The sequence below is a fragment of the Falco punctatus genome (genome assembly GCF_963210335.1).
Source record: "Falco punctatus genome assembly, chromosome: 9".
NCBI classification, from domain to species: Eukaryota; Metazoa; Chordata; class Aves; order Falconiformes; family Falconidae; genus Falco; species Falco punctatus.
The window spans coordinates 39,121,525-39,147,319 of NC_137589.1; the positions used below are offsets into that span (position 1 = coordinate 39,121,525).

The 25,795-nt window shown below is 39.7% G+C and overlaps 1 protein-coding gene across 13 annotated transcripts in view; it reads left to right on the top strand.

Moving 5' to 3' along the window:
- Window positions 1-25,795, top strand: part of USP54 (ubiquitin specific peptidase 54) — a 103,134-nt gene that overhangs the window by 36,752 nt on the left and 40,587 nt on the right. For 5 of the 13 annotated variants that reach the window (XM_080401183.1, XM_080401184.1, XM_080401180.1 and 2 more), the window contains exons 2-4: window positions 4,021-4,153; window positions 12,490-13,341; window positions 16,000-16,092. In XM_080401183.1, coding sequence (XP_080257309.1) covers window positions 13,195-13,341; window positions 16,000-16,092 — 240 coding nt within the window. In that variant the 5' untranslated portion in view covers window positions 4,021-4,153; window positions 12,490-13,194. Of the gene's footprint in view, window positions 1-3,094; window positions 4,154-10,940; window positions 11,936-12,489; window positions 13,342-15,999; window positions 16,093-23,636; window positions 23,943-25,795 lie in introns of those variants that run through there. The other 8 variants (XM_080401186.1, XM_080401178.1, XM_080401188.1 and 5 more) reach the window with 5 other exon arrangements.

Sequence of the window (25,795 nt, forward strand, 5' to 3'; positions counted from 1 at the left end):
CTATGACAGAATCTGGAGTCCACAGGTTTGAAGAGGATGTGTCTAACCCTTCTCCTGTGGAGCTCCCAAAAGACTGAAAGGATTTTATCATCAAAAAAGCTAAATTTTATTTAAATAAGTACTAGAAAGTTTGCTTTTTAAAAAGGGAAAATTCCAAAGAGCTAGGGAAAACAAGATGGAAATAAGCTTGTGTGCAACTTACCTGTTGCCCACCATTTCCCTGCTTCCCAGCCTGGTAGTCACTGAGTGGCCCCACAGGTCTCTTAGAAGTTTTGTGCCACATCTAAGACCAGCCTTACCCCGCAGTCCCTGGAGCGCTCTCCTTTGAACACCCTTGGTATTTCCCCAAGTGGGACTAGGGAACTTGGGGCTGTATCCCTGCTCCCAAGGGGTCCTATGTGGCACAGCCACACTCTTAAGAGATCACATACATAATTAGAAGCCAGAAACCAAACAGTTACAGAAAAGACATCATCCTGAGACCCAGTTACTTCCCCATCCCCTGCTGCCTGTGATGGAGTGGAAGAACCCCTACAGCTGCTGTTGTCTCTTGCCTTGAGACCTTTCCCCAAAGCTTCTTATGTGTTCCACCCGCAGCCTCGTTCCCTGAGGCACTCTGCTGGAAGGGATGGGACACATCAGTTCAGACTGTAGACTTAGTACTTTCTTTATGGGGGGGAAGGGGGGGAGAAAGGTGAACAGAGTGCACGGAATATAACATCGGTTCAGGATGCTGTGCTTTCTGAACTTCATGTGTTGTGGTCTGGACTAAGCCAGAAGCTGTGTAGTCCTTTGTGCTGAACCTTGCGGCACTCGTGGGAGTTACTGTTGGAAGGATATGTGGCTTTAGTTTCACAAGCGGTTTCAGCCATTGGTGCAGGATCAGATTTGCGAGAGTAACAGAAGTAGCTGCTTGCTTTTCAGTAGAGCTCGTACCCACAGCAGCATTGAAACAGTTGAACCACTGCTGAAACTAAATCTGTGAAGTAAGCATCCTTTTATTTACATCCTTTAATGTACAGCCTAGGCTGAAATTCTATTGTCTGAAGTTGAGCAAGGCTGCTGTTTTCTCTAGCTACTCTTTCAGTGTTGAACTTGGTGGCTTGAGCGTTTGTTGTTGGCTGGGTACTTTGCAGTGCTGTTGAGCCAGGCCTCATTTCTGTATATGAGGACATGTTTACATACTCTCAGACTTGCTGTTTTTCATTCTGCTTTGAAATAACAACAAAAAGCTTTATTCCTCTCCACATGTACCAGTTGCTTAAATGTATTATGACTTCCCCAGGAACCTACAGAATTCTGTTTCAATTTCATATTTAACAGCCTTCTTCCAGCTGTAAAGAGACGAACTCTTGCAAACTACCTCTTCATGCTCTTTTTCTGTCAATGAGCAACCCACAAATAATATAGAAAGGTGCCTTTCATGGTATATACACCTCCTCTTGAGCACTTCCTGGTTTGTTTGTTTGTTTTTTTGTAGGGAGCTTCTGGTGCCACTCAGTAGTGTCATTTCATCACCAGGCAGAGAAAAAATAAATCAAAGCTGTTGACATCATTCTTCTTTCTTACCCCAACACCCAACTGGTCTATTCAGCTTGTATTATACTGCATTTGCACAGCTTCTGCTTCTGTGACCCATTAGGACAGAGGCTGCTTGTACTTAACAAGAGTTTCTTTCATGCTTTGTGGATCTCTCCAGGCCACAGCAGGGCACAAAATAATCCCTTTTGCATTTGGTAGTTTCACAGTACATTTCTGGTGAGGATGAAATAACCTTTCCAAATGAAAACAATAACACCTCCTCCATAAGCCTGGTTTTGATACAAGGTAATTGTATCATTGTTTCTGCATTTTACAGAATGAACGGCAGCTTTTTTTCCCCAGCAGATGTCAAGACTTCAAGATAATAAAATTTGTAAGGAAAGAGCTGTGTAAGTTTTCAAATTCAATGTGGAAGTAGTTCTTTATGGTAGCATCTGTTAAGACTTACATAAACAGTCTCTTTGGATCATAACTTAAAAATCTGAATTCAGACTTTGAATTCAAAGAGGCCAGAGTTTTGTGGAAGTTCATATGCAAATCTTATGGCTTCACCTTCTAGTTCTAACTTAAAATGAAAGATCTGTATTTCAGGTAACTTGTTTATAGGGTACAATCTGCTTTGCACACATGAAGCTTCCATCTGTGTATACTGTTGCGTATTCTGTAATGTTTTAGTTTCTGAAATGTATTTCTGACAAATATACTGTATACAAAATCCAGAGAAAGTACCTTTTGCCTGGTTTAGCCATCTATGCCAGCTTTCACACAGTTGAAATAGGTTGAACTGGATTTGAAGGCTTTTTTTACAGCTGCTTGATAAACAGATATCAGGGGTTTTTTTGTTCTTCAAAATGCTTATTCTAGTACATCTTTCAGAATGTCTCATACCAGAAGTATTTAAGCAGGGTAAGTTTTCTGTTTGTAAGGGACTTCTCAAAGAAAGTAAAATTTCAGCTGTGTCCTGTTATACAAGGGCTCCTTTCCTCTGTTTGCAGGCAGGAATCATTACGTGGCCTTGCCCATATTTAATGTTTAGCTGTGAGTCCAAGACTGTTGTGCATTCAGTTGTCATTATCCTCTCCTTTTAAAACACATGGAACCCTGCAAAATGGCCAGTTACTTTGAGATCATATGATGGATTGGGGCTGTGGCTGCGGCATGGTATGTCGATGGTACATCAGCTCAGCCAGCAATGGCCAGTTGGCCAGGTCTGGTGCTGGGGTGCGGGAGCCATGGTAGCATATTACAAAGGCTGGATTTGATAGTGAAAGACAAGAGCACCATGTGCAAGTTTGGGTTGTAAAGTTTTGAGATTTGGTCATGTCTGTTTGCTCCCTGTTTAAAAAAGGGGAAAAAACCCCAACCCCAATTCCTCATCAGCTCGCACAAAGTCTTTTCCTCTGTCTTTCCCTAAGTGCGTTGATCAGATGTTTTCTTCTGCTGGTCTGCTGTTTTCCAGAGAAAACAAGAAATTAGGCTTTGAGCTCTCTTCCGCCTGCTTGTCTCTTCCACGTTGTTGGTGAGGTGTGTAGTATCATGGTATGTTTCCCCAACATGTTTGTTTTACTCTTCCCATATGCTATTAACTGTTGTTGGAGATGGAATGTTTTGATTCAGTAAGCTTTCTCTTGTGGTATGTGCGCATGTTTTTCCTACTCAGGTCCTGAAGTCTTCAGTGGGTTTTGTGGGAAAAGGCCTCTGTATACACAGCCAAATGAAGCAAACCCAACTCTCTTGTTCTTGTTAGTTATGCTTATTCCTCTAAAACTAAATAGTAATGATCTTTAACCCAAGTTGAGATTATTAAGTGCTTATGCATGTGTGTGCACACTCGTGATGCTGCTGAAATGTTATTTATAGCTGTACAGCACAGATGACTGCTTAGAAAAAGAGGAATAATCAGCATGTTGTGGATGCTGGGTGCATGATTCTATATTTTTATGTGGAAGTATTAATCTATATAATATTCTGTGGTGCAGCAACCCTCCTGCTGCTTGCCAGTTTTAGCAAGGCAGGAAAAAATGATCTAAGCATTTAATACTGGGACCCAGCACAGGCACTTGAGCTGCTGCTTGCTCTTTCTTTACTCTCTCTGCCTGTGCTTTGTTTGCACAAACTCCTCTATACATCTTTAATTTTGCACCTGCAAATGTTGTTAGTCTGGCAGGAACATGAGTGTTACAAGCCATCTTAACATGTGGTAATGGTGGTACAGGTAAAACACAAAATACCACGAGTTAATAGTTTGAGAATAAGCTATAACCATTATCTTAATACCAAATATTATCCTGAGACAAGAGAAAAGAGGGAGGGAGTAAATGCTGTTCTAGTACTATCAAATATATTGTCTGGCCCCAGCTGTTGATCACAAGGGAGGTAGGAATTGTGTCTGCCCACCCGCTGTGGAGGTTTTCACTGGCCAGTGGTATCAAAAAGTCCATTATGTGCCTGTGTTGATGAAACTGCTTTCTGCCCTAGGTGTCAACTTTCCCCTCGAGCACTGCCTGGAGAGAACACTACATTGCAGTATTTGACCAAGGTCTTTAACACATCACTGGAAAGACCTACTTACCCGGCCGAAGGCCATCCGTCTGTTTGGTAAACGTCTATGGCTAGTCTCAATGTGTTGCTGCCTTTGCTTAATCTGCATTGTCTTTCCTTTGAAATTGAAGTACTAATGGCGCCGGAGTCCTGTTGGCTTGTCTTCCTGCAAAAATCCATTTCTTGCTTACCTGTGGTTTATATTGTATGTGGATGTGTGAGTATTAACACATTCAGTTGTTTCAAACATAACTGAAATCAAGGTATAATGAGAGAGAGTTTAATGAAACAGAGGAATTTGTGGTGCTGTAATGTGAACAGTATATGATTTGGGAGTTGATTGCTACAGATTTCTGTTTAAGGAAAGAACGGAGTGTGAAGATTGACAGGAGAACTCATAGTTATAACGAGGTAGCTGTTAGAGAAGAGGAAGAATTTTTCTGTTCAGCAGTGAAAGTCTGCAAGGTCAGGAAAAGAATGGCAGCAGGATTTTAGGATTTAAACAGTCATCATTAAGCCTTATGTTGCTGAATACTACTGACTACTTCTCAAAGCTTCTAGGAAAGCTTTAGTCATTGTTGGTTGGAATTTGCAAGCCAAAGTAGAAAATCTTTGTTTTCTTGGGTCAGTGGTATTACTGAAAGAGAGACAATTATTTTCTTGTGAATAAGATGCCACAGGAAAAAGCGGCTTGAAATCTTGTTGCAGTAGCCGAGGGCTGTGAAATACAGAATTTTGTGGTGAAAGTGTTTGTTTATGTGGAGATTGAATCAAATACTCAATTTATCTTGAAGCTCCCCTTTGGAGAGCCAAGGTGAAAATTTGGAAAGGGAGTAACTGGCAGCAGGAGGCTGGCTCAGCATTTGCTAGAATCAGACTAGAACCTTCCATTTCACCATATGGTTGACAGCTGCCCTGTTCCTATTTGTCATGATTTTCTGTGTTACACAGGATTGATTGGTGATGTTTAACTGCTTTTGAGCACTTGCATAACATTTGAAGCTGCCATGTTTTCCCCATTTATCCAAACCCTGCAAGTTCCATACGGAGTGGGATGAAAAACTGGTTTTACCGCACCCTCCCTCCTTGTGAAATGTCCAGCACCAAGCCTAGGGGTAGGTAGGGTGCTTAAATACAGGCTTGGGAGAACAAATATGGACTTCATGTAGAAAGTAAGATAAAAATTTAGGATAAGTGTTTTGGGAATCCGGGTGTGTTAAGATACAGGCTTTTGTTGTCATGTACAGCAGTCTTAAAGAACTGGGCAGCTGTGAGGGGGAAATCTGAAGGGAGTGCAAATTGTTTTGAAATGGTTTGAATTTACTTCAGGCTGGACAGACTTCCTTAATTTTATATATATTCCTTCCCTCTTCAACTGTCAGGGAAAAGTTGTTTGAAATAACAGATCCTTCGGGCTGTGTAACAGAAAGGGGGGCAGCTGCTTCCGAAGGATTTCAGAAATAGGACACAAAGCTGTGGGCTCGTCTGCCTCCATTCCCTGTAACCTCCACAGCAAATGCGTGTGCCGAAAGTACTATGATGCATGAGATCAGTGGTTATTAATACCATGTTTTTGATATGAGTAAAAGTGTTATCTGGGGAGTGAAGTGTGTTTTGGCAGTAAGCCCCACACAAAGTAAATAACGTGGCCTTTGCATCTCTAGTTCTGACCTAATCTCTCTCATTGTTTGTCTTCAAACAGAAGCCTTTCATTACTTGATTATCCCACATTGTGCTTTTATAAAATGCAGTCTCTAAGAAGAGATGCTTTCCCCTAGAACCTTCTAGATGATCTTGCAGGTTAAGTTATTTTAGATCAGAAAAGGCAGTAATACTGGCATTAGATATTTAGAGCTGTGTGTTTGGCTTTTTTAAGTTTTAATTTCTATTGTAATTTGCCTTTGAATGGTTGTCATGTTGTATTGCAGTTCTTTACTGGATGGGTTTTCATAGCTTTTCTGATTATTTGAGAGCCAACTGGATACTTTGAGTACTTGTGACTGCTTTATGAAAGTCTGGACACGGCTGCCCTACTATCTTTAGGTAGCACAGTGTGTTAAGTGATATACTTTTCCACCATTTCAAACAAAAGCCTGTGTAGTTGTAAGTTTGCACAGAAGATGGATGTTCTTTCAGAAAGGGCCACAGAAATGACTGCTAAGACTTTGTAACCCTGGAGAAGCACCTATAGGCAGCTGGGAAGGAGCAGAGATGTTCCTCTCGATCTTCAGTAGGTAGAAATTTCCAGCTTTCCACCATCGCCGAACCTTCTGCAGTTCAAAGCCAGTGGCTTTCTACTGGTTTTTTTTTGTTTTTTTTTTTTTTTTTAACTGTGAGAGATGCTCTTTAAATAGATTTGGCTGACTGTCAGGCTTAAAATCAAATGATTCAGATTAGGTAAGTGTTTGCAAGATTTCATTACACTGTTTTAAGAGACAGTCCACTATAGTTTTATAAAATCCATAGGCATTTTGGTGAAGATACTTGAGAACTGCTTGCTATAAAGAATGTCTTCATGCAGTGTAAAGCTATACTTGACCCCAGCAGCTTGCAGAGTCTCACTTTGGGGTGTTTCTGCAGGACATGGTCTCTCCCACACCCCTTGTTGATCTGGGCACTTAACAGGAACGTGGAGTGGGTTTGGTTTTGTTTTCATGGGTTATTTGTTGGTTTGAAAAGTTGGCATAAAAACATGTTCTTTCTTCATAAAAAATTGTGTTCAGTTTTCTCCCTCCAATCACTGTAGAAGCAGTAAGCTGTCTACTAGTTCAGAAAGGCCAGCGTTGCCACTACAGGGAGCTGTATTCCCAAGAGGCAATTTGGCCCATTGGTAACCTGCCTACAGTTTTGCCTAGAGCTCGGTAGGAGATACAAGTTCAGTGGTAGTGACTAAAATCACTGTGGTTTTAGCCAGGGATGTGCATTACCCCCAGTTTGCTCACTGTTCTGTCTATGCCCATCAGTTTTAGTTGCCATTGTTTTGAGGAGGTCTCTCAGAAGTGGCCTTCACTGTGTTTTCTGGGAAACCTGTAGTGTTTGTCGCAGGCTTGCTGTACCCTTACTCTCTAAAGAAGTACATCTGTGGATTTGGGGAGACTTGTTTTTAATCTAAACTCCAAGATAATTTTGGTGGTCTTTACTAGCAACTTTTGACCTAATGTTTGGATAATTACTTTTGCATCAGGTAAGTGGAAACATTTACCTGGCATATGTAAGACCTTTTATCATAACCTTATGCAAACTCACTGTATTTTCTAAAGTGGTTCTGGGGGAGTTAGCCTAAGGTCTCTGATACACCTTTGTTGTTACTTTACAACGCTTCACAGACTAGGAATTGTACAACAGCAGAATGAAAAGTAAGGAATACCAATATGAGTCTGTCCTGGGCATCAGCGGTGATGTCAGATGCTGCAGTTCCTGGTTCCACCTGGTTGGCTGGGCAATTAAGTTGTTCCTTTAAGACTGCCAAATGGTGTAAGCTTGACAGCAAAAGCATCACAGGGGTTTTTTTTTCCTACCTCTTTTCTCAGCATAGCAGTCAAGACTGAGAAAACGCATGTGTAAAGCAAAAGGTTGGGGTTTTTTCCTGTGTTGTCCCATTTACACTATCAAATAATTCTTGGAGGTAGAGATCAATGGAAATAATTGTACCTTTCTGTAGTTACGCTAGGTGCACAAAGAAATGTGTTCAGTATTTCTGGCTAGCTAAGAACCTCAAGAAGGAGAGACATCCTTAGGAGGAGGAAGTTATCCTCTCTTTGGTTGTAGGGCAGCTGCCTTCTGTCAGGGATGTTTACCTCTAAGATCTCTGTCCTGTTCATTCTTTTCTTCATTCAGCCTCATGGTGATTTGGTAATGGGAGCTTTTTCTGTCCCTCTTTCATTTCATCACTTCAAGGTTGAATTTAGACTGACTTACAAAGCTGGCTATCCTTTGGGATGTCTAAACTGTAAATGATGGTCTTAATATTGATAGCTCTGCAATTAAATATAATTTAACCCATGCAGAAATTAGCAAATACTTTTATCATTTCAGCTACATGGAGAAAGTATGTCTTCCCTGAGAACAGCCGTGGGGATCAGTCAAGGGGATTGTTCCTATGTTTCCTTCAAAAAAGCCACCCTGCTGGGAGCCATCTGGTGAAAACTTTCACCAAGATCCATTGTCTTGGACAATTCTTACTCTTTTTCTAATGAAAAAAAGTAAGTAAGGGACTTAAAAGCCCTTTCTTGTCTACTTAGTCTTTCAGAGATGTGGCATGTTAAAGGACAATTTGCCCTCAATGCCATGAATTTACTCCCTACCACCAGAAAAGGTGGTGGGGTCTTGGGTGTGTGGGGATCTTTTTTTCTAAAAAAACACGCATTCACACATTGAAGCGTTTACTTTGTTCTGTGTTTTGGAAGTTTCTTCAGAAACTGAAGTACTGAAAAATAAACACTGCACCTCTGTTCATATTTAACAGTGTGATAAATACTTAATTGGTGGTTTCAGCCATATCTAGTGCTAAATAGAAGCATCTCCTTTCCTAAATGGGTGGTTTTACTGCAGCCATGTTCCTGGAATGATTCTTCAAGCAATAGCATAATACTTTTGGAGAGACGTGAGACTGCAGTAAGAGAGGAGTGGGGTTTTTTTTCCCCCCGTTAAAATAAACAGTGGTAGTGGAACCCCATGAGAGAACAAAGGCTTCAACTTGAGATGTTGTGATTCTATGTGATTGATTTAGCAAGCAAATGAGAATGAACAGGGACTTAAACTGTTAAGTGGTACATGTCTTGTTGAGTGTTGTACTCTGCTGTCCCAAGGACAGACTCAGATTTCTTCAGGCCAGAAATTCGTGCTGAACCATGGCCAGCTTTGCTCTGGAGATGCGATGGAAATGGTGCCCCATGCCCTTCTGTCTGTTGAGCCCATCTCTGTGGCTGGGAGTCCACCCTCCTTCCCAAAGAAAGCTGTTGCCAAACAGCATGAATTCGAGGGAAGGTCTAGAATGTTGGATTTTCTTTTTTCATTCATGTACTTTTATATATTCTTATATATATTGTTTACTCTTTATTGTAACATTTGTATAACATTGTTATAAGGCTGTGCAACTTCTCAGGGATGTGGTTGGCTTTTAAAATCATGCTGGCTAGATTAATTTTGTGCTTTATTCTAGTGAATAATGTTCTTAATATGATAAACAAAATTCAAGTGCCTTAGAAGTTTTTAAGCTTTCTGTCTCAGTTCATTGTGTCTCTAAGTTAATGTTTTAAGTAATGAACCACGAGCATCATTTATGCTTTTGCATCTGGCACTCCTCCTATTTTGGTCATATTCCTGTTTTAGTAACATTTCCAGCAATGAAAATTCCATCTCTTTTCTACAAGAACAATTTTCTCAGGTCTGATAATACATTTGTCTTTTACTTCAGACTTGGTTTTCTGGAGTCCTGCCAAGATGCCACTGGAACATACAGTAGCTGAAGCTTTTGAATCTGTCATCTGGGATGTGTGTGTTGTGGGTTTTTAAATTTTTGTGTGTGTGGTGGTTTTGTGTTTGTTTTTTTTTTTTTTTAATACAAGACTTAATGTGGAGCTGCAGTTGTTGTCATCTAATATTAAAATGCTACAGAAGGCTGGGAAACTCCAGTGGCAATTCAGTTGTAGGGGTTTTCCTTGTACTATGAAAAAGCTGTTGGCTTGTATGTGTTCTTAGTCGGGGAGTGGTCTTTCTCAAAAAATTCTGTAATCAGAAACAATATATGAAAATTATTTCTTCTCACTTGTAACTATGTAATTCTTTGCTGCTTGTAGCATGTGTCATCAAAGTGTTACCTTGATTCTGTTTCAGAAAGTAAATTTTCTTTTGTCTTTAGTTCTGTTTAGGAGGCTTACACACTGAGACGGTATCTGGGAGAAGTAGGATGTTTTGAGAACATCTGTTGATAGGCTTGTGCAGCAATAGCTGCCTTTGTCCTTTACAGATCACTGCTGTGTTCTTAGCAATTGGGTGTTGGGTGTTTAAAGTATGAGAGGGTTAGTTTTTACTACTGATGGTTCATCAGTGGTCGTGGAAACTAAGCAGGATATTTTAGTAATGATGGTTGGTTTTTACAAAATTTCTTTTTTTCCTAAAAAAAAAAAAAAAAAAAAAAAAGCAAGGAACTAAGTAAAAGCAGTAAAACTAAGTAAAAAACTTAGTAAAACTAGGTAAAGCAGAAACTAAGTGGGTCTGTAAACAATTCATGTGAGTAGTGTCTTAAATATATTTCAGATTGAACGGGATTGTATTTTGTAGCTATTATGTAATGCTGGTAAGTTGGGGTTTTTTTTGAGGCTGGCCAGGTGTGAAGCTGCTCTTTGTCTCCAGAGTTCTGGTTTGGCCCTAACTGGCTTGTTACCAGCTTAAGTGTTTTCTGCTTGTTCTTAGCTCTGCAAAGGCCGTGTAACCAAATGAGCAAACTGAACTTGCTCCTGTGAGCGATCTTGGCAAACGCGTGGTAGGAAGCCAGTTTGTTAAGCCTGTGCGAGTGCAAGTGGTAAGCTTGCACGGTTACTGTGAGAGTCCTGGCCAGCTTGCAGTAGCCTTGCTGCAGTGACGGGCAAACTGCAAAGCCTCTAATCTGATTCTGGTTCCAAGGCAATAAAAATCAACAGAAAAAATGTATTCACTTTGACATAACTGACAGAGCTTGGCCATTTTGAGAGCAGAATCTTCTTTTGAAGTCCACTCAGTAGGTGCTGCTCACAGCTGTGCATCTTGGGCATGTTTTGGATTGTATTTTCTGTCTTTTTGTAGGTGCTGTGGAAGGGAGAAGACAGAGTGCTTGGCTCTGGGGTTTTTGTGAGGTGGCAGAGCCTGCTTGCCACAGCTCATTCTACACAGTGTTCTGCTCCATCTCTGTGCACGGACTTAGCCACCTATTGCAGGTGGTGATGGTTTACTGCGATCCTTAAATTGTTGCTTGAAATTGAGTTACCTCATAGAGTGTGATTGGCTCATGGTTCATTAAGGGATTGAACAAAGAAAGGGGGCTGAGGCTGAAATTGCTTTGAAATGAGTCCTGTATACGTTCAGCGCTCAGGAATGTTGTGTGACTGGCATGGTAATGGTCTGTGTCTGCAGGCTTGCAAGCACATCTGAAAATTCTGCACAGCACGCTGGCAACCAAGAAGAGTGTTCATCTGTATGTAGTTATTTGCCTGCCTTACAGCAATGCTGAGATTTCATTAATAGTTGTAGAATGAGTTTAATAGAAGTACAAACAAAATATTACTGAAGGGAATGGGTTAGGCTGCTGTAACACATTTGCAGATGTTGAGGAAGTTCTTGCTGTGTTTTGACAGGAGATGAAGAATTTATAGTTGTGTGGAAGGTGAAAGATGTGCCTTCATGGATACCCAGGGTATCTTTTAAGGAATTATTCTCTTAGTTAATTTTTGCTGATGCACAAACTCTGTGTCTCTGTTTTGTAGTGACTTCATGCTACAATTACTACTTCAGTATATATGCAATAGAGTCATCTTGCTTATACCAACTGTAATAGGTACATTCAGTCGTTGTTATGCCTATTGAAAATGGGATAATCTTAAATGTCATCAGGAATATCCCTGGAAAATACTATGCAGTTGTCTGTAAAGTAGATGCAGGTGGGCTACACTTGCAAGAGCTTTAAAAGATGTTTTGCCATGAATGTTTTGGTTCCTGTGTCTAGGAATTTCTTAGATCAAATTCTTTTTTTAGTGAGGTGAGTGGAAAAAGGGAAGTTGTGGTGGGAAGAACAGTTTCTATGGAATGATTCTTCCAGTTTCTTCAGAAGCATCAATGCCTTTTGGATGACATTGTGGATCCCATGTACCTAGATGAAGTAAGACTTTCTAGAAATACACATAGATTCTGATTAAGAAAAGTTGGACTGTGTTGTTCTGGAGGGAGCTGAGGGCTGCTGAGTCAGAGGTGAGCCATGTGCCTTTGTCTTCCCAGCCTTCCAAGTTCAGTTCAAAATCACAGCTCTAGGGTGGACAGTGTGCTAGTGCATGTTCACAGAAACACAAATCTTTGTGCTGCTGTTTGAATGACTAGGAGATCTTAAAGAAATCTAACGCTTCAGGATTGTAAACCATATGTATAAAAGCTGCCATGGAGTTCACATGAATGTTGTGGTTTATTTTTTTAATCTAACTTCCTTCTTAATCCTTCCAACATGTTCCAGCTCTCTTGCTTTTACATACTTTTCTCAGAATTCTCTGTTCTTTTCCATGTTATTTTATTTTTTGGGTGGAGGAAGGTTTGTATTTTTTGCTTTGTCTCAGAAGATTCAGTGTATTGTGGGAGGTGAGGCAACACTGGTCTTGGCAGAACACCGCAAAACCAAGAGAGTAATTAAATGACGCAAGCCTTTGATTATTTTTCTCTCTCAAGCTTTCTGGCACGGCTGGGCATTCCGATTGCAAAAGGAGGATCAGGAGAAGAAACTTCTAAAGATTGAGCACAGAGTTAGAACTGTATCGAAAACTTTTTGCTTCTTAAAAGCTCTTCACTCTCAAGTCCTTGGAGTTGCTGCTTTTCCTCCTGTGAAGACAATGTCTTTTTCATCACCTAAGACAGATGTAACTGAAAGGGAGCTGCCAAGATTTTATTTTGGTTTTGGTTTCTCCGCTCCCTTGCTAATTGGATTTTTCCCATCTTCTGCAGGAGGATTACAAAAGGATTAGAGAAGCTGGGGTTTTGGGGGTGTAGGAGGTAGCTGTTGTTTTTCTCCTCTCGATCCCTGGACCTCCTTAATTTGCCATTTGTTCCCTGAAGTCACTGCCTGTTTGGAAAAGGGAGAAGCAATGTAACAGATGAACTTGCATGACCATGGATTCCTCCCGTTTGCAGACTTTCTATGTAGCTGCTTCTAAAAGAGAGGCTTGCATACATAAGCATCAAATGAAGAATAGCATCCTCAGCTGGATTTAAAAGAAGCAAACTGTGTATGTCCTGATGAAAGGATAAATTCAGTTTAAACTGTAATTTAAAGAAGATTGGATGTTGTTTCAGTTTTGAATTTTGGTGAAAGAAAGGAAGGGGCTGATAAGTCAAATACCAGCCTAAATCTGCATACTCTACAGTTGAAACTGGAAGATGTCTTGGAAAAGAAATTACTTTTCTGTGGGTCGGGGGAATGTACAGGGCATGTTTACTCCACGAAATACAACCTCAATAGCACCCAGTAAAGGTCTCAGCAATGAACCAGGACAGAACAGTTGCTTCCTCAATAGTGCACTACAGGTAAGAGCACAGAATAAAAAATGTTTCTGTCTTCATCTTCTGTCTGTTGCAGTATTTCTTAGGCTTGACTGTGCAACAAATATATCCAATCTCAACTATGTAATTGTTTGTGGGCCTAGATAGAATAAAGGTACATTTATAAATGCAGATTAGTTGAGTTACAGAACAGCTGTTTTTTAATTTTCAGGTTCTCCTGGTGAGATCAACAGCATTTGCATAGTCATCACCCAGTGTACTTGAATCTCTTGTTGGTATAAACTTGTAATATGTCAACTGAAGATGAAGATATATGTAGAAAATGTATTTTAAAATAATAGAATACTGCATAGCTTGCAGTATGTCTATTCCTTAAAAGTATGTTTTAACTTTTTTGTTGAACCAGTCAAGTTCAAGGTTTGATAATACACAAGATCCTTTTTATATAGTCCAATTTTCTTTGTAACTGCTGATCTTGTAGCCTAGTTTAGGTAATTAGTCATTACCTTTTGATTAAGAAGCAAACCCTTTTCCTGTGTCAAAATTTAGTGAAGTGTTATGGCTGCTGTAGAGGTATTGTCACCATTTAGATATTTTGAATGTCTGACGTTTGAGATCCAGTCCATCCGGCTGCAGGGTTTTAAACCCTTTCTCCACATAAGTTTGCATCTGTTCATATGACTTGTCTGTGTAGCATAGACTATGTCATGGTGTGGTTTTTTTTTCTTTTTGCACGGGCACGATTGGGTTCTCAACTAACTTCAGCCTTCAAGATACTCCTCTGATGCAAGTAATACAAACACCGGTGGCCCTCAATAAGGCTTAAAATGCCATGAAATACAGGGTTTGGTACAGAGAGGACTAATGATAAGAAAAGTGGAGTTTCCAGTGATGTACTGTATTTATTGAATCTGTTAAGTTGTAAGGTGCAATCCCCGGCTGCCTCTTAATACTGAGTTACTGAACTTAGGTTAGGACTGACCAGAGCCTAACACCAGCTACATGTCATACATGAAGATGAAAACATATGACCTGATGCTTAATCTTCTACATAAACTGTTTTCTTCTAAAGTTCAAGAGAAATAGGGTACCAAAAATATTCACAGTCAAAGCTGAATTAAAAAAAAAAGGCAACATGGGAATAATGTCATAAAACACATAGTTCTGGGTTCTTTTATCTTAATTTTTTAACATTAAGTGTTAGTCTGAGAGGCTTTTGAATGTTTGTTGCTCCTTACTCTTAAGTATTTCTGTAAACGTTCAAGATAAACTCTAAAGGCAGTTACATTGAAAAATTGGACTAGTTCCTAAATTTATTATTTTTTTTGTCCTTTTGTGAAGTCTGCAGTAGTTCTTCAGGAATGTTGTGTATAATCAGATGGTTCCAGGGCTTATGTTGCCTCCCAGGCCTTTAAGTATAGGGACAGTTTGAGTATAAACATAGCTATGACAATTCTGAAATTTTGGGAAACTTTACAGATCAAATATTCAATAAACGTACTTTTAAATATGATTTTAGATAACATTTGTGTGCCATGGTTTAGTTAACAAATTGTTCCAGCTGGAAACACTTCTTGAAATCAGCACAACTTTTTTTCAGAGTGCTAATTTTTTTTTTTCTAGCCAGTTGCTCTGGACAAATTAATCAGAAATAAGAAGTCTGATTCCTCTGTTTAAGCTAACGAAGCATTTAGCCAGTCACATGCCAGCTGGGACCTCGCTGCTCTGACCGGAATCTGGCCAGACGTGATTTAGGTCAGGGCTTCTTTCAGTGCAAGCTTCTGCCTCCTGAAAGGCTGGTTGCTCTGGGGCTTACAGGAAAGTCCAGTTGTTGCAAGTTGAAGCTGAAACAGCCAGGACCAACCACATTTATATATGAGCTGACTGTGAAACACCTCAGAGATCAGCGTTGTTGCTGTTTTACAGATAAGATTTTAGATAATTGCCCAAGATTGCACAGACCTAGTGGAAAAATTTAATAATAACATTTGGTGGTGCTGCTAGCAGAACATTAAAAAGCCTGCTTGGTTATGTGTGCTGTGACCATACCTGGCCATGTACCTGGCATTACCACCATACTTTTCCTGATAGAAAAGTATAACTGCCCACACAAGTTGGGGTTAGAAATCTGCCTGTAAGCATGGCATATAAATACTTGGCATAACGGCTTGTAGTAATTTATTGTTTTGACTTGCAGGAGCTTATTAATGTATATGCTGTTGGTGCTCCATTTTTCCAGCATTTGGGCTTTATACACAGAACAAGGAGGCTGCCTGGGAGGTGGGAGGGTGGACGAGTTTCAGCCCCAGCAGTTGGTGGGGTGTCCTTGGCATCTCTGCCCAGCCCCCACAATGGCTGGTCATGGTGCCAGTGCTAAGGAGCAGTCAGGGCAGGTGCTGTTTAAGATGGAACTGCCACATGGACAAAGAAGTGAGTTTTTTTAATGTAAAAGCATATGGCAAGAAATTCAGAGGGATGTCCTACTGCGAATTAATGTATGTGAATGCTACTTGACATTAAAATGCCAACTTGCACTTAGATACAAGGCATCCCATTTTAAAAGCGATGTTCACTGACATTAACGTACTTCTGGGATTATTTAGCATGTGCAATTTCAGTCAGAGCTTTATATGTAGATTTTATATATTCATAAAATTGGCCGTGTCCCTTTTTGTGTTTCAGGTTCTTTGGCATCTGGACATTTTCCGCCGCAGTTTCCGGCAAATCACAACGCACAAATGTATGGGTGATTCTTGCATCTTCTGTGCTCTTAAGGTAAAAGTTGGAAACAAATTAAAACCAATGTTTTAAAAAAATAAACAATATTTCTGATGTTTGATTAATATGTGTAATCAAGCTTGCATCTGGAAATGTGAGAGCAAAGGTAAATCTGACAGGTACTGGCCCTCTCATAGTACTCTTATATGTTACATAGTTATGTATATATAAATATATGCATAATGTATAAAAAATATATACATACTCTTATATGACATAGACACTCATAGTACTATTTTGAAAATATGTTCAAGCTAATAAATTGTGAAAATACTGTAGGTAAAGTTTCAGATACAAGGCCTCTTACCAGTAGAGTGCAGATAGATCATTGTGAGCCTCTGTGTTGTTTGGAAGATTAATTAAGCCGGTACAACATCAATTTGCTTTGTTTTTTCTAATTTACCATTTAGTTTATAAATATTATGCTGTATACAGTTAGCATGCTCTTCAGAAGTTACCTTTTCCTTCAGAGCTCCTTTAAACACCAGCATGGAGAAGGCTATTTAGCTTTAAGCCTTTCTGTTCAAAACTGTTGATTATGTGAGACTAAAAGGTATTTTCTACAGTAAATATTGATGTCTATATTATATGGCTTGGCTTTTGTGGTCTCTGCTTTAAAAAACATCAGTTCTGTTTGCAGATGTAGATACAATAACTGACTGTCATGGATGCTGCCCGGACAGGAAGATCTAGATGCTAGCTCTGGTTCAGAGTGCTCTTACAGACTTGAGTAAAGTGTGATCCTACATCTCCGTTTGTCTCTACCCATTAATTTTTAGTGCTTCTGGCTTTTTTGTGTGCCTTCCTTTCTAAGTTTTGCTACTTCAAACCCACGGCTCCCTCTAACCTTGTGGTATAAATGGATGTGATGTAAACATGATGAAAATACCAGCTTTAATCTTCCTGAGCAGTGGGTTTTTTCTTTGTGAAATTGGAACCGAGGCATTTTCTTTGATCACAAATGGGTTGTAAGATCCAACTAAATCTGTAAATTAATTGTGGGAGAATTTATTGTGTCATGAATTCTGTGTGCAGTAACAAAAAGGACAGACAGCATGTCTTATAAATATGGCAAAATATAGAATGCAGGGTTTAAATTAGGATCACCTGAAGTTCACAGGCAATATTTATAGTATAATAGCTGTCTTGGTACTGTTAAGTGACTTTACTGGTGCTCTGGTAGAGACAGGCTAGAAATGAGTTATCTGGTGAGTTCTTGGACTGTTATTAAGGGGTTTTCCCTTACAAAAGAACAGCAAAGTGGAGATTGTTAAGGCATGGGAGAAGATAAGTGGCTTCTCTCTGAGGGGAAATTTGTCTCAAGACTTATCTGTTGAAATGAGGAGACAGGATGGTATTTACAGCAGTATCATCAAAAGAGCATGTAACAGTGGGTTAGGAGCAAGATAGCACATCCAAAGTGAGAAATACAGCTATCCTGACGAAGATGGAGTATTAAATATATCCCCTTCCTTGTAGGGAAGTAGCAAGACATAGGCATGATCTGGTTTGAGTACATTAAAGGTCAGTGAGATAATTTGAAGCTGATTTGTGGATCATGCCCTCCAGTGTTGCCAAGTGAATCTTTGGTAGCTGAGATGAGAAAGGAAAGAAAAGGATTTAGGAAATTATCATGAATGTAAGCTTTTGCTGTTCTGGTGTTTAACCTAGCAGCAAGATACAGCAAGGAAATACCGGGAGATCAGACAGGTTCTGCCATGTGAATGAAAGTGGACTGGACTCTGAGGCAGAGTTGAGAGGTTTTAATATAAAGATAAGAGTTAAGTCTTTTTTTTCTTTTTCTTTTTTTTTTTTTTTGTCTGTATGAGAGTACTGAAAAAGAGGAGGGGAAAAAATACAGGAAAAAAGAAGAGGATGAACCTTTGTGGAACTGGTATTGAAAGAAGAACTCTGGGCAAAGAGGCATCTGGATTAGTAGTACCAGTATGAGAGGGGAAAGTGCTACATTAATACTGGAATATGACAGGATCTCTGAATATATGTATTAAAAGCAGACATTAGGTCAGCGAGTGTTTAGTTTTGTTGATAAAATCCTTGGTTTTGATGGCTTGCTGAAGTGTACAGTATGCTATTATAAACTTGGAAGTGACAGGTAGAGTGGCAGATTTCACAAATTTTATGCGTGCAGCCATATGCTTATCTTTTAAATTAAGCAGTCTTTGAAAAAAGTTGTTGCTCTCTCTTCTTGCACCCAGATATCTGCAAGGTTTTTTTTGGTTTGTTTTCTGTCTCAAGTTCTTACCAATGCCATGCTTAGTCAGAAGGTGTTACAACCCTTAGTTTCCAACAAAGCTGTAACGTTGCACCAGATCCTCTAGCATTTTTGCACATTTTGGAAAATTTCCATTTGGTTGAGTACAGAATTCCTATAGCTCACAAAACTCTATGTGCAATGAAAAAGTCTGAAGAAATGTGCAAACAAGTAAAGAGTTATCTGGACAAGTATTTCTGAATATGGGCAGTAACCAATACTTGACAAAGTAAATAAATTCCAACTGGCTTTAATCCAAGCCAAAACATTAGTATTTTCTCTTTCTACAGTCTGTTCTTCATGGGAAACTTCAGTGTGTTCTACCCAAGCCTGTTCTAGAGAGTTTACAGACTATACAAGGAATACTAATAAAAACTATACAAGGAATAGAAATATATAGAAATTTTTTTAGAAGTTACAGAACTGTTGTATTCCTGGTTCCGTTATGTTTATAAAGCAACTCACAATTTCATGTTTTTCTCTGGGTGATGTTGTGACAAGTTTCCACCTTCATTAGCTTGTGTAAAGTGATGTGTGTACATAAATATTTGAACATTCACCCCCATTTTTGTGTTGTAATCAAGTCAAATAATATTGTAAAGGTGAGTAATAAAGGGTGTCACTGTAAGTGAAATTGGGGGTGCAAACCTTCCCTTGCCCCCCCCCCAAAAACCCCAGACACCAGAAACATTGGTTGTTTTGCTTGCATGCAGCTGAAAAGGTAGGGATGCTACATGATGAAGGTATGCATAAAGGATAGCCCCACACCGTGGAGATGGTCACATTCATCTTCCTAAAACTTAATCAGGCAGTAGATGGGGGGAAAAAAACACGCTGTTTAAGGTATTTACTTGTTCTCTGCTGCCCTCTGGATCAGTGTTCTCAAACTGCTCAGCCCCCCCCCCCTTAAAAAAAAAAGAGTCTGGCACATGCTATGTGTGAGCTTGTAAAAGACAGATGTGATAATGTGCTTAACATGCACCTAATGCTGCAAGCATCACCAAGAGCATGTTTTGTGTCCCAGTGCATTAGGATCATGCCTTCCCTCCCGTGCTCACCTCTTCCTTTGCCCCAGCCCTTCTATCTGGAAGCCTTTAATTGTTGTCCTGCCAGGGTAATGCCGGCTTAGCCTCCAGGTCTTTGACATCCTTTTTCTCTTGAATCTTGCCTTAGGCTTTGCTAAGATGAGGGAGAAGATATGGCTGGATCCAGTGGGAACACAAGAATTTGGAGCTCTATACCATGTGAAAATCTCCCATTAGGGTCTGGGGAGAGGTAATTAGCCTTGCACGCTGTCAGGTGGATCTGCCCCAAATACCTGTCCAGACCAAGCAAGGTGGAGGCAGGACGTGTTTACTCATGTCCAAAGCATGCTGGCACGTTCAGATTTCAGGCTGGCCTGGAAAAGGGCTAATACTTGGGGGGGAAGTACTGCATTGCGCCCCCACCCTCCACTCCAAATTCCCTTCACAGGATACCCAAGATCTCCTGTGCTGTGCAGAGGGGATTCGTGCTCTTCCCCAGCTTTGAACCATTGCTCTAAAGGCAGCATTCTTGTCCCATTGACTTTAGAGGAAGACAGTCTCCACTAGGCTAAATTTAGCCTTTGAATAGAAGTTGTGTTTTTTCCACACTTTCTTGGCTTGCTGCAACTGTTTCTAGGGATTCTGATGTCATGCACAGTATTTACTGTAAATGCTCAGCTAGTTCTATAAATATTACTTGTAATTTTAAATTACTTCTTAAAAATGAGGGATGATAGGACAGTGATGTCATACTTGATATCAAACCACAGTTTATTTTTGTACCACATTGGAGACATCCATCACACAAATTCTTGAAGTGGTTTTAAAATTTGCCTTGATACCTGGCTATGTTTATGTGGCTACAAAATGAACCTTGAAATCGTTCCAGACATACATTTGTTGGTTATTTTGAGGGAACCTTGCATCAACAGCTATAAAAAGAAAAGGGAGAGCTGCAGGCTCTGTGTTGGAATCCCAAGTGCTGTTTCTTAAGCTGTGGCATTATTTAAGTGGGTTTTTTTCAGTGCATAAGCTGTCCTTAGCAGTATGTGATTTGCCTGCTGTAACACTGGAACAACTTTAATTTTTTATTAATGTTGAAGTTTACTGTGTTCTGTTTTGTTTTCCTTTTTCTATAGCATGACTTTACTTTGGTGTTTGTTTATCACAGCTGGAAGAGGGCAGGAAGAGGGAAATCCGTCCACTGTACTGAGCATGCCACAGAGAGTTTGTTCTCCTTCCAGGGATTGTACTGGGAGCTCCATAGTGCCAGGATATAGGACAGAGTGTTTTTTGTAGTTCGCAAAGAAGAATGCTCTATTGATTGATAAATTCCAGTAGGGCTGGTCTTTTCTGTAATTTTGTCATGTGCAACAAAAGCAGGAAGAATGTGAATTTTCTGTGTAGAAATGATGTTGTTGTCTAAGGTGAAAAGTGACAACAATAGGGTATTAAGAATGCTTGAAAGAAGTGGAAGGACTAGTTTGTGGTCCTGATTAGCCACTTTATTGAAATGGAGGGTTTTGTTATGAAAACTTCATTATATGGTTGAGACAACAAGTTGCTTGCAAAGATTTCATCTTCTTGTTTTGTTCTTTTTTTCCAAATCAGGATAGTATTTCAGGGTAAAACAGTAGTAAAAATATGTAAAATAATCAGTTTTACTCTTTAAGTATTTTTTTTGGTTGGCACTTGTAGTTGACTGCCTGACAAATAAACCAGCAGCAAGTATAGTTTCTTGAGTCAATAAACTAGTAATTGAAGCTTCCAAATAATGATTGCCTTTTTTTATCTTGATAAATCAGTTAATAAGTTGTCACCTAGTTGATGTGGGCATGCTGTGATTTGGGTTTCTTTTCCTGCCACCCTCCTAAACTCGTGGAAAGTGTATTTTTATTTACTCCTTGGTAGCAGCCGGGGTGCCTGATGTTACAGTCTGTTGGAGACCGTATGTTAATGTTTAGAGCATAGCGCAAGTAAAAATGGAAGAGAGACTGTAAAAGAAAGGAATAAATGGAAGTCTAGATTGATTGTTATCAGACTTGGAGGTTAGAAAGAGACCCAAAGATGCAAACCCAAATAGAGCTAGAATTTATTGCACCCTTGAAGGTGAATATAACATGAAGAAACGTGGGGAACAAATGTGAGCTAGTGGAAATACTGTGTGTAGAAGCTTATGTGACTGAAGGGGAGAAAAGTGACTTTAGCGGCCAGAATTTTTATTAAAACAGGCTGTTGTACGGAGCAAGATGCTCTAGCAGAAGTGTCGTGTTCCATATGAGAGAATATATACTGTAGACAAGAAAAAAAAAAAAGGTCCAACAAATGGAATGGAGTAAGAAGGGCATGCTATTGAAATGAAGAGAAAGTTGTTTTTAAACAAAAACCCCGTAAAACAAAACACAAAACCCCAGAAACAGTTGAGTGACAACACAAATAATATTGACATATTGAGCAGTGAGAAGGATGAGGATTTGCCATGTTAATACACGTAGCTTTTGCTAAAATGCATGAACTGTTAATGCAGGGAATACTAAAGCATTTGGGCGAACATGTTTTGTTCTTTGAAGGAAATACCACACCACTAGAGCTGCCGTGATGTGCCCATCCAGAAGGAACTTCTGCACAATGCTGCAAGAGAATAATTAGTTCTCAGAAAGCTGCCAAGGACACAGCTCAAATTTACAGTGCATGGACACTGATCTGATTCAGTAGCTGTTGCCTGTTTTGTCTTCAGCCATCAGTTTATTCTTATGCCAGCCTGCTTCTACATGCTTGACTAAAAAGTCTTATGTGCATGTATATAAAGTCTGGGGTTTGTTTTGTCAGTATGGCTAGGTACACATTATAGATTTCAATTTACCCCAAATAAATGGAATACTTCTGGTGTTCTATGATCGTGCATGTGAATTTCAGCATTCTGAAATGGAAAGCCAGGTTTTGTCTTGAATATGAATTTAACTTGAGTATGATAAAGGTTCCTTATCTCAAACCTTAATTTGTTTTCTTTTGAAGCTCTAGAAAATTTGTTGATCCCCATACTTCCCAAACTGGAGGAGATTATTTTGGGAGACCACAGACTGCAAGCTTTTGTTCTGACATATGTCAGGAGCCCAGACCTGTGATAGAGAGGACATGAAGCTTCCATCTACAAAACTAGGAAAATGCCTTCTGAATGGTAATAAGCCAAGTGAGGCCCTACAATAGATTGCCTTGGATGGTTAAGGAATTTCCAGATTTGGATGCCTCTGAGAGCAAGCTGGCGAAAGGTCAACTATGTAACTGTAGTTGATCTTGACTTGGTGCTTGGGGAAGGAGTAGATGCAACTAGGTGGACTTTGTCAATTTATTCCTCTTGAAGGACTCTTCTGCTTCCTAATTCTGCAGTCTCTGCTACCCTTTCCAGACCTTCGAAGATCTGTAAGGAAGAGGATATGGAGGGAGATGGGCTGCTTTTTTATTATAGGCCTCGGGAATGCAGTGTAACCAGAAGGCATACTTGCTGTCTGAAAAATCCCGTCCTCATGCTGTTCTCTATCATGGTTTGTAAGCTTACCAACATGCCAAGAATAGCTCATCAGTGTAGAAATCAGTGCTGCTGCTGCTACAATATTAGTTGTTATAAATTGAGACCACAACGGATCATAATCCAATTAAAATTTTATTAATTATAGCAAGTAGAATATGAGCAAAAACAGCGCTGGACGGCAGGGGAGTCTGCGCTCCACCAACTGCTGCCCTGAGCAGTTCAAACAGTCCCTTTTTATACATCTTTACCTCCGTGTTCATGATGTAGTGGAGGTATTGACCCTTCACTCATATATCCTTATGTGGGGTTGTCTGTCTTGTTTCTGTCGGTTCCTGGACATCTGGCGGTTATCTTATCTTTCACAAGCGGTGTCTGGTAGCTGTTTGCATAAGCTTTTTCATATATTTTTGTTACCTAAACTTTACATTGAGCTTAACATAAATCTTAATAAACAATACCCTAGTCCATAGTTTCTCACATTAGTAATTGTTCAGATTTTATGCTAAGGTTTGTTTGTTGTTGTTTTTAGTATTGCATCATTGATTTTAGTTACTAAAAACTGGTAAAACCGGAGACACTTCCCTTGTTCTTGAAGCTTTTAGCAGTGTCTATTCATCCTGTTGCTGCTGAGCTCATTTGTCTTGGAATGTAGCCTTTGAGAGAAATCATCAGTGTGTGAATACACTAATGGGGTTTTCACTATCTTAAAATTCAGGTGAAGAAGTGCTTGAAGGAGAACAAAGTTTGAATGTTTCATATATAAAGTTCTCATAAAGTTCCAGAAGCACTTGGAGAAAACGTGTCATGAAAACTCCTGGGGCAGAATCAGCAGTACTTTCCTGGTCTGCGCCCAGCTGGCTTTCAGATCTGTATGTGGAACAAATGCTAGTGATTAACAGTATCACTCAAGGGCAAGACCTGGAATTAAGGAGAGAGATCTGACTTAGATAATGTAGTGATGAAACTGCAGGAAATGCCACACCTGTCCATCCTGCTGGGACAAGAAAGACCTGTTCTGAAGGTGAGCAAGGAACCTATCTTGAAAAATCAGGAAAAGGGAAAACAACCCAACCCCTCAAAAAAAACCCCAAATGCCCCACCCCAAGAACCCCAACAAAAAACAACCCCCACTGTGTTCAAAATGCTTTTGACTCCATTTGAGGTGCTTTTGGGACTTCCTACAGGCACTGTGTTTCAGTGTGCTCTAAACTGCATTGTGCAATGACATCATAAGATTTGATCTTTTCTAGATTAAAATGCACAATTACTCACTGGTTTTAAGACAACCTCCCCATCTAAATAAGTCATTGTGTGATATGCCATTATGAATTTTAGGAAGCATTCTGTTATATAGTGTTGGGATCTTCTGCTTCCTGATTTTACATATTAGAACTCTTCATGGACTTCATTGATGTTACTGACTTATTTTTGTTCTGTGATTGTGGCAATAGATTTCAGTTTTCTGCTGTATTTAATGTAAGTTTTTTAGGTGTAATTGTCAAGGCTCTAATTATTTCATGATACAAAAGAATTTAAAATGCAGAATCTTGTGAAAACAATTGCTTATCATCATCAGGATCCCTTTTTCCTTCCTGATCTCTGTATGTTAACTAGTAGGTACATTATGGGTAATAGTAAATGTACTATTTCTTTAAAGATGGAGCTTTGAAACAAGAATTTTGGTTTGCTTGCTTGCTTCTCCTTTTACTTAGTTTGGAGCCTGCATTGATTCTCTCCTTCCCCCTGCAAGAGTGCAGAGCCATTTCTAAGCTGTCATTGAAGAAAACGAGGTCCTGTCCATCAGTTATCTGCAGTGAGGTTGCGTGCCAGTCCTTAGGCGAGGTGTCTCCTCCCAGAACTATGAAGTGAGATTGAGAATAACCAGAATAAACACATTTCTAAAGCACTCTCAGTGTTTTCAATTGCTCTTAAGTTATTTCATGTAAAGCGCTGAAGCAGGATGGAATTAAGGTTCCGTGCTTTTTTTAAGGTCCACTGAAATGAGAAAGTTTACTAACAAAACTTGGTCAGTTATTGGAGTGACAGAAATGGAAACCAAGGTAGTTACGTACAGAGACTCTGTCATTATTTTTTTGTGTATGGGTATATATACAAGGTAACTGAGGAGAGGCGTTGTTCGTAATTCATGGAGTGTGAGACTTACTGCCTCACAGCCTTCTCTTCATCACTACTTTCCTCTTCATGATTTTATACTCTAATAAAGGCAATATGAAAAGAGCTATGGGCTTCAGCACAGTGGGCCCTCACCCATGAATGAGCACCTTAAGGACTACCAAAATAAAAACAGCAGCAAAGGGAGATGGGCAATTTAAATCTCTATTAGATAATATGTCACCATTACAAAAGGTACAATTCCTATGGCCAGGAAGGGGGGGGGGGGGGGGGGGGGCAGAGAGCCTAGTTTGCTGGCTGTGCAGTGACAGCTGTCTTTGCACTCTTTCAGCTTCCTCAGAGCAGCTGAGATTGTGATTTGGCAAACGTCCTCTCCTTTACGTTCTCATTTCCTGATAAGAAACAAATAAGAATAGAGAAAGATTTAGATTGTTTATTTCCAATTAATACAGATCCTAAGTATGCTGGGGAGGAGCATTCTGTAATTAAGGGAGGAAGGGATACATGAGCCAACATTGCTACAGATTCTCAGTATAAATGTGGAGGAGAACCAAACAGGCAAACCAGTTTGAGGCTGGCTTTTTCTTTGTTTGACTAGGTTTAGAAGGCAGAAAAGCCAAGTGGTGCACAGTTAAAGGTGATCCTTCTTTCTCTTGCAGTAAGAATGGAGCTTTTCCGCAATCTTTAGGGAAATGGCAAGGAAATTTTTTTTAGGAAATGACAAGCAGGATTTTGAGATTG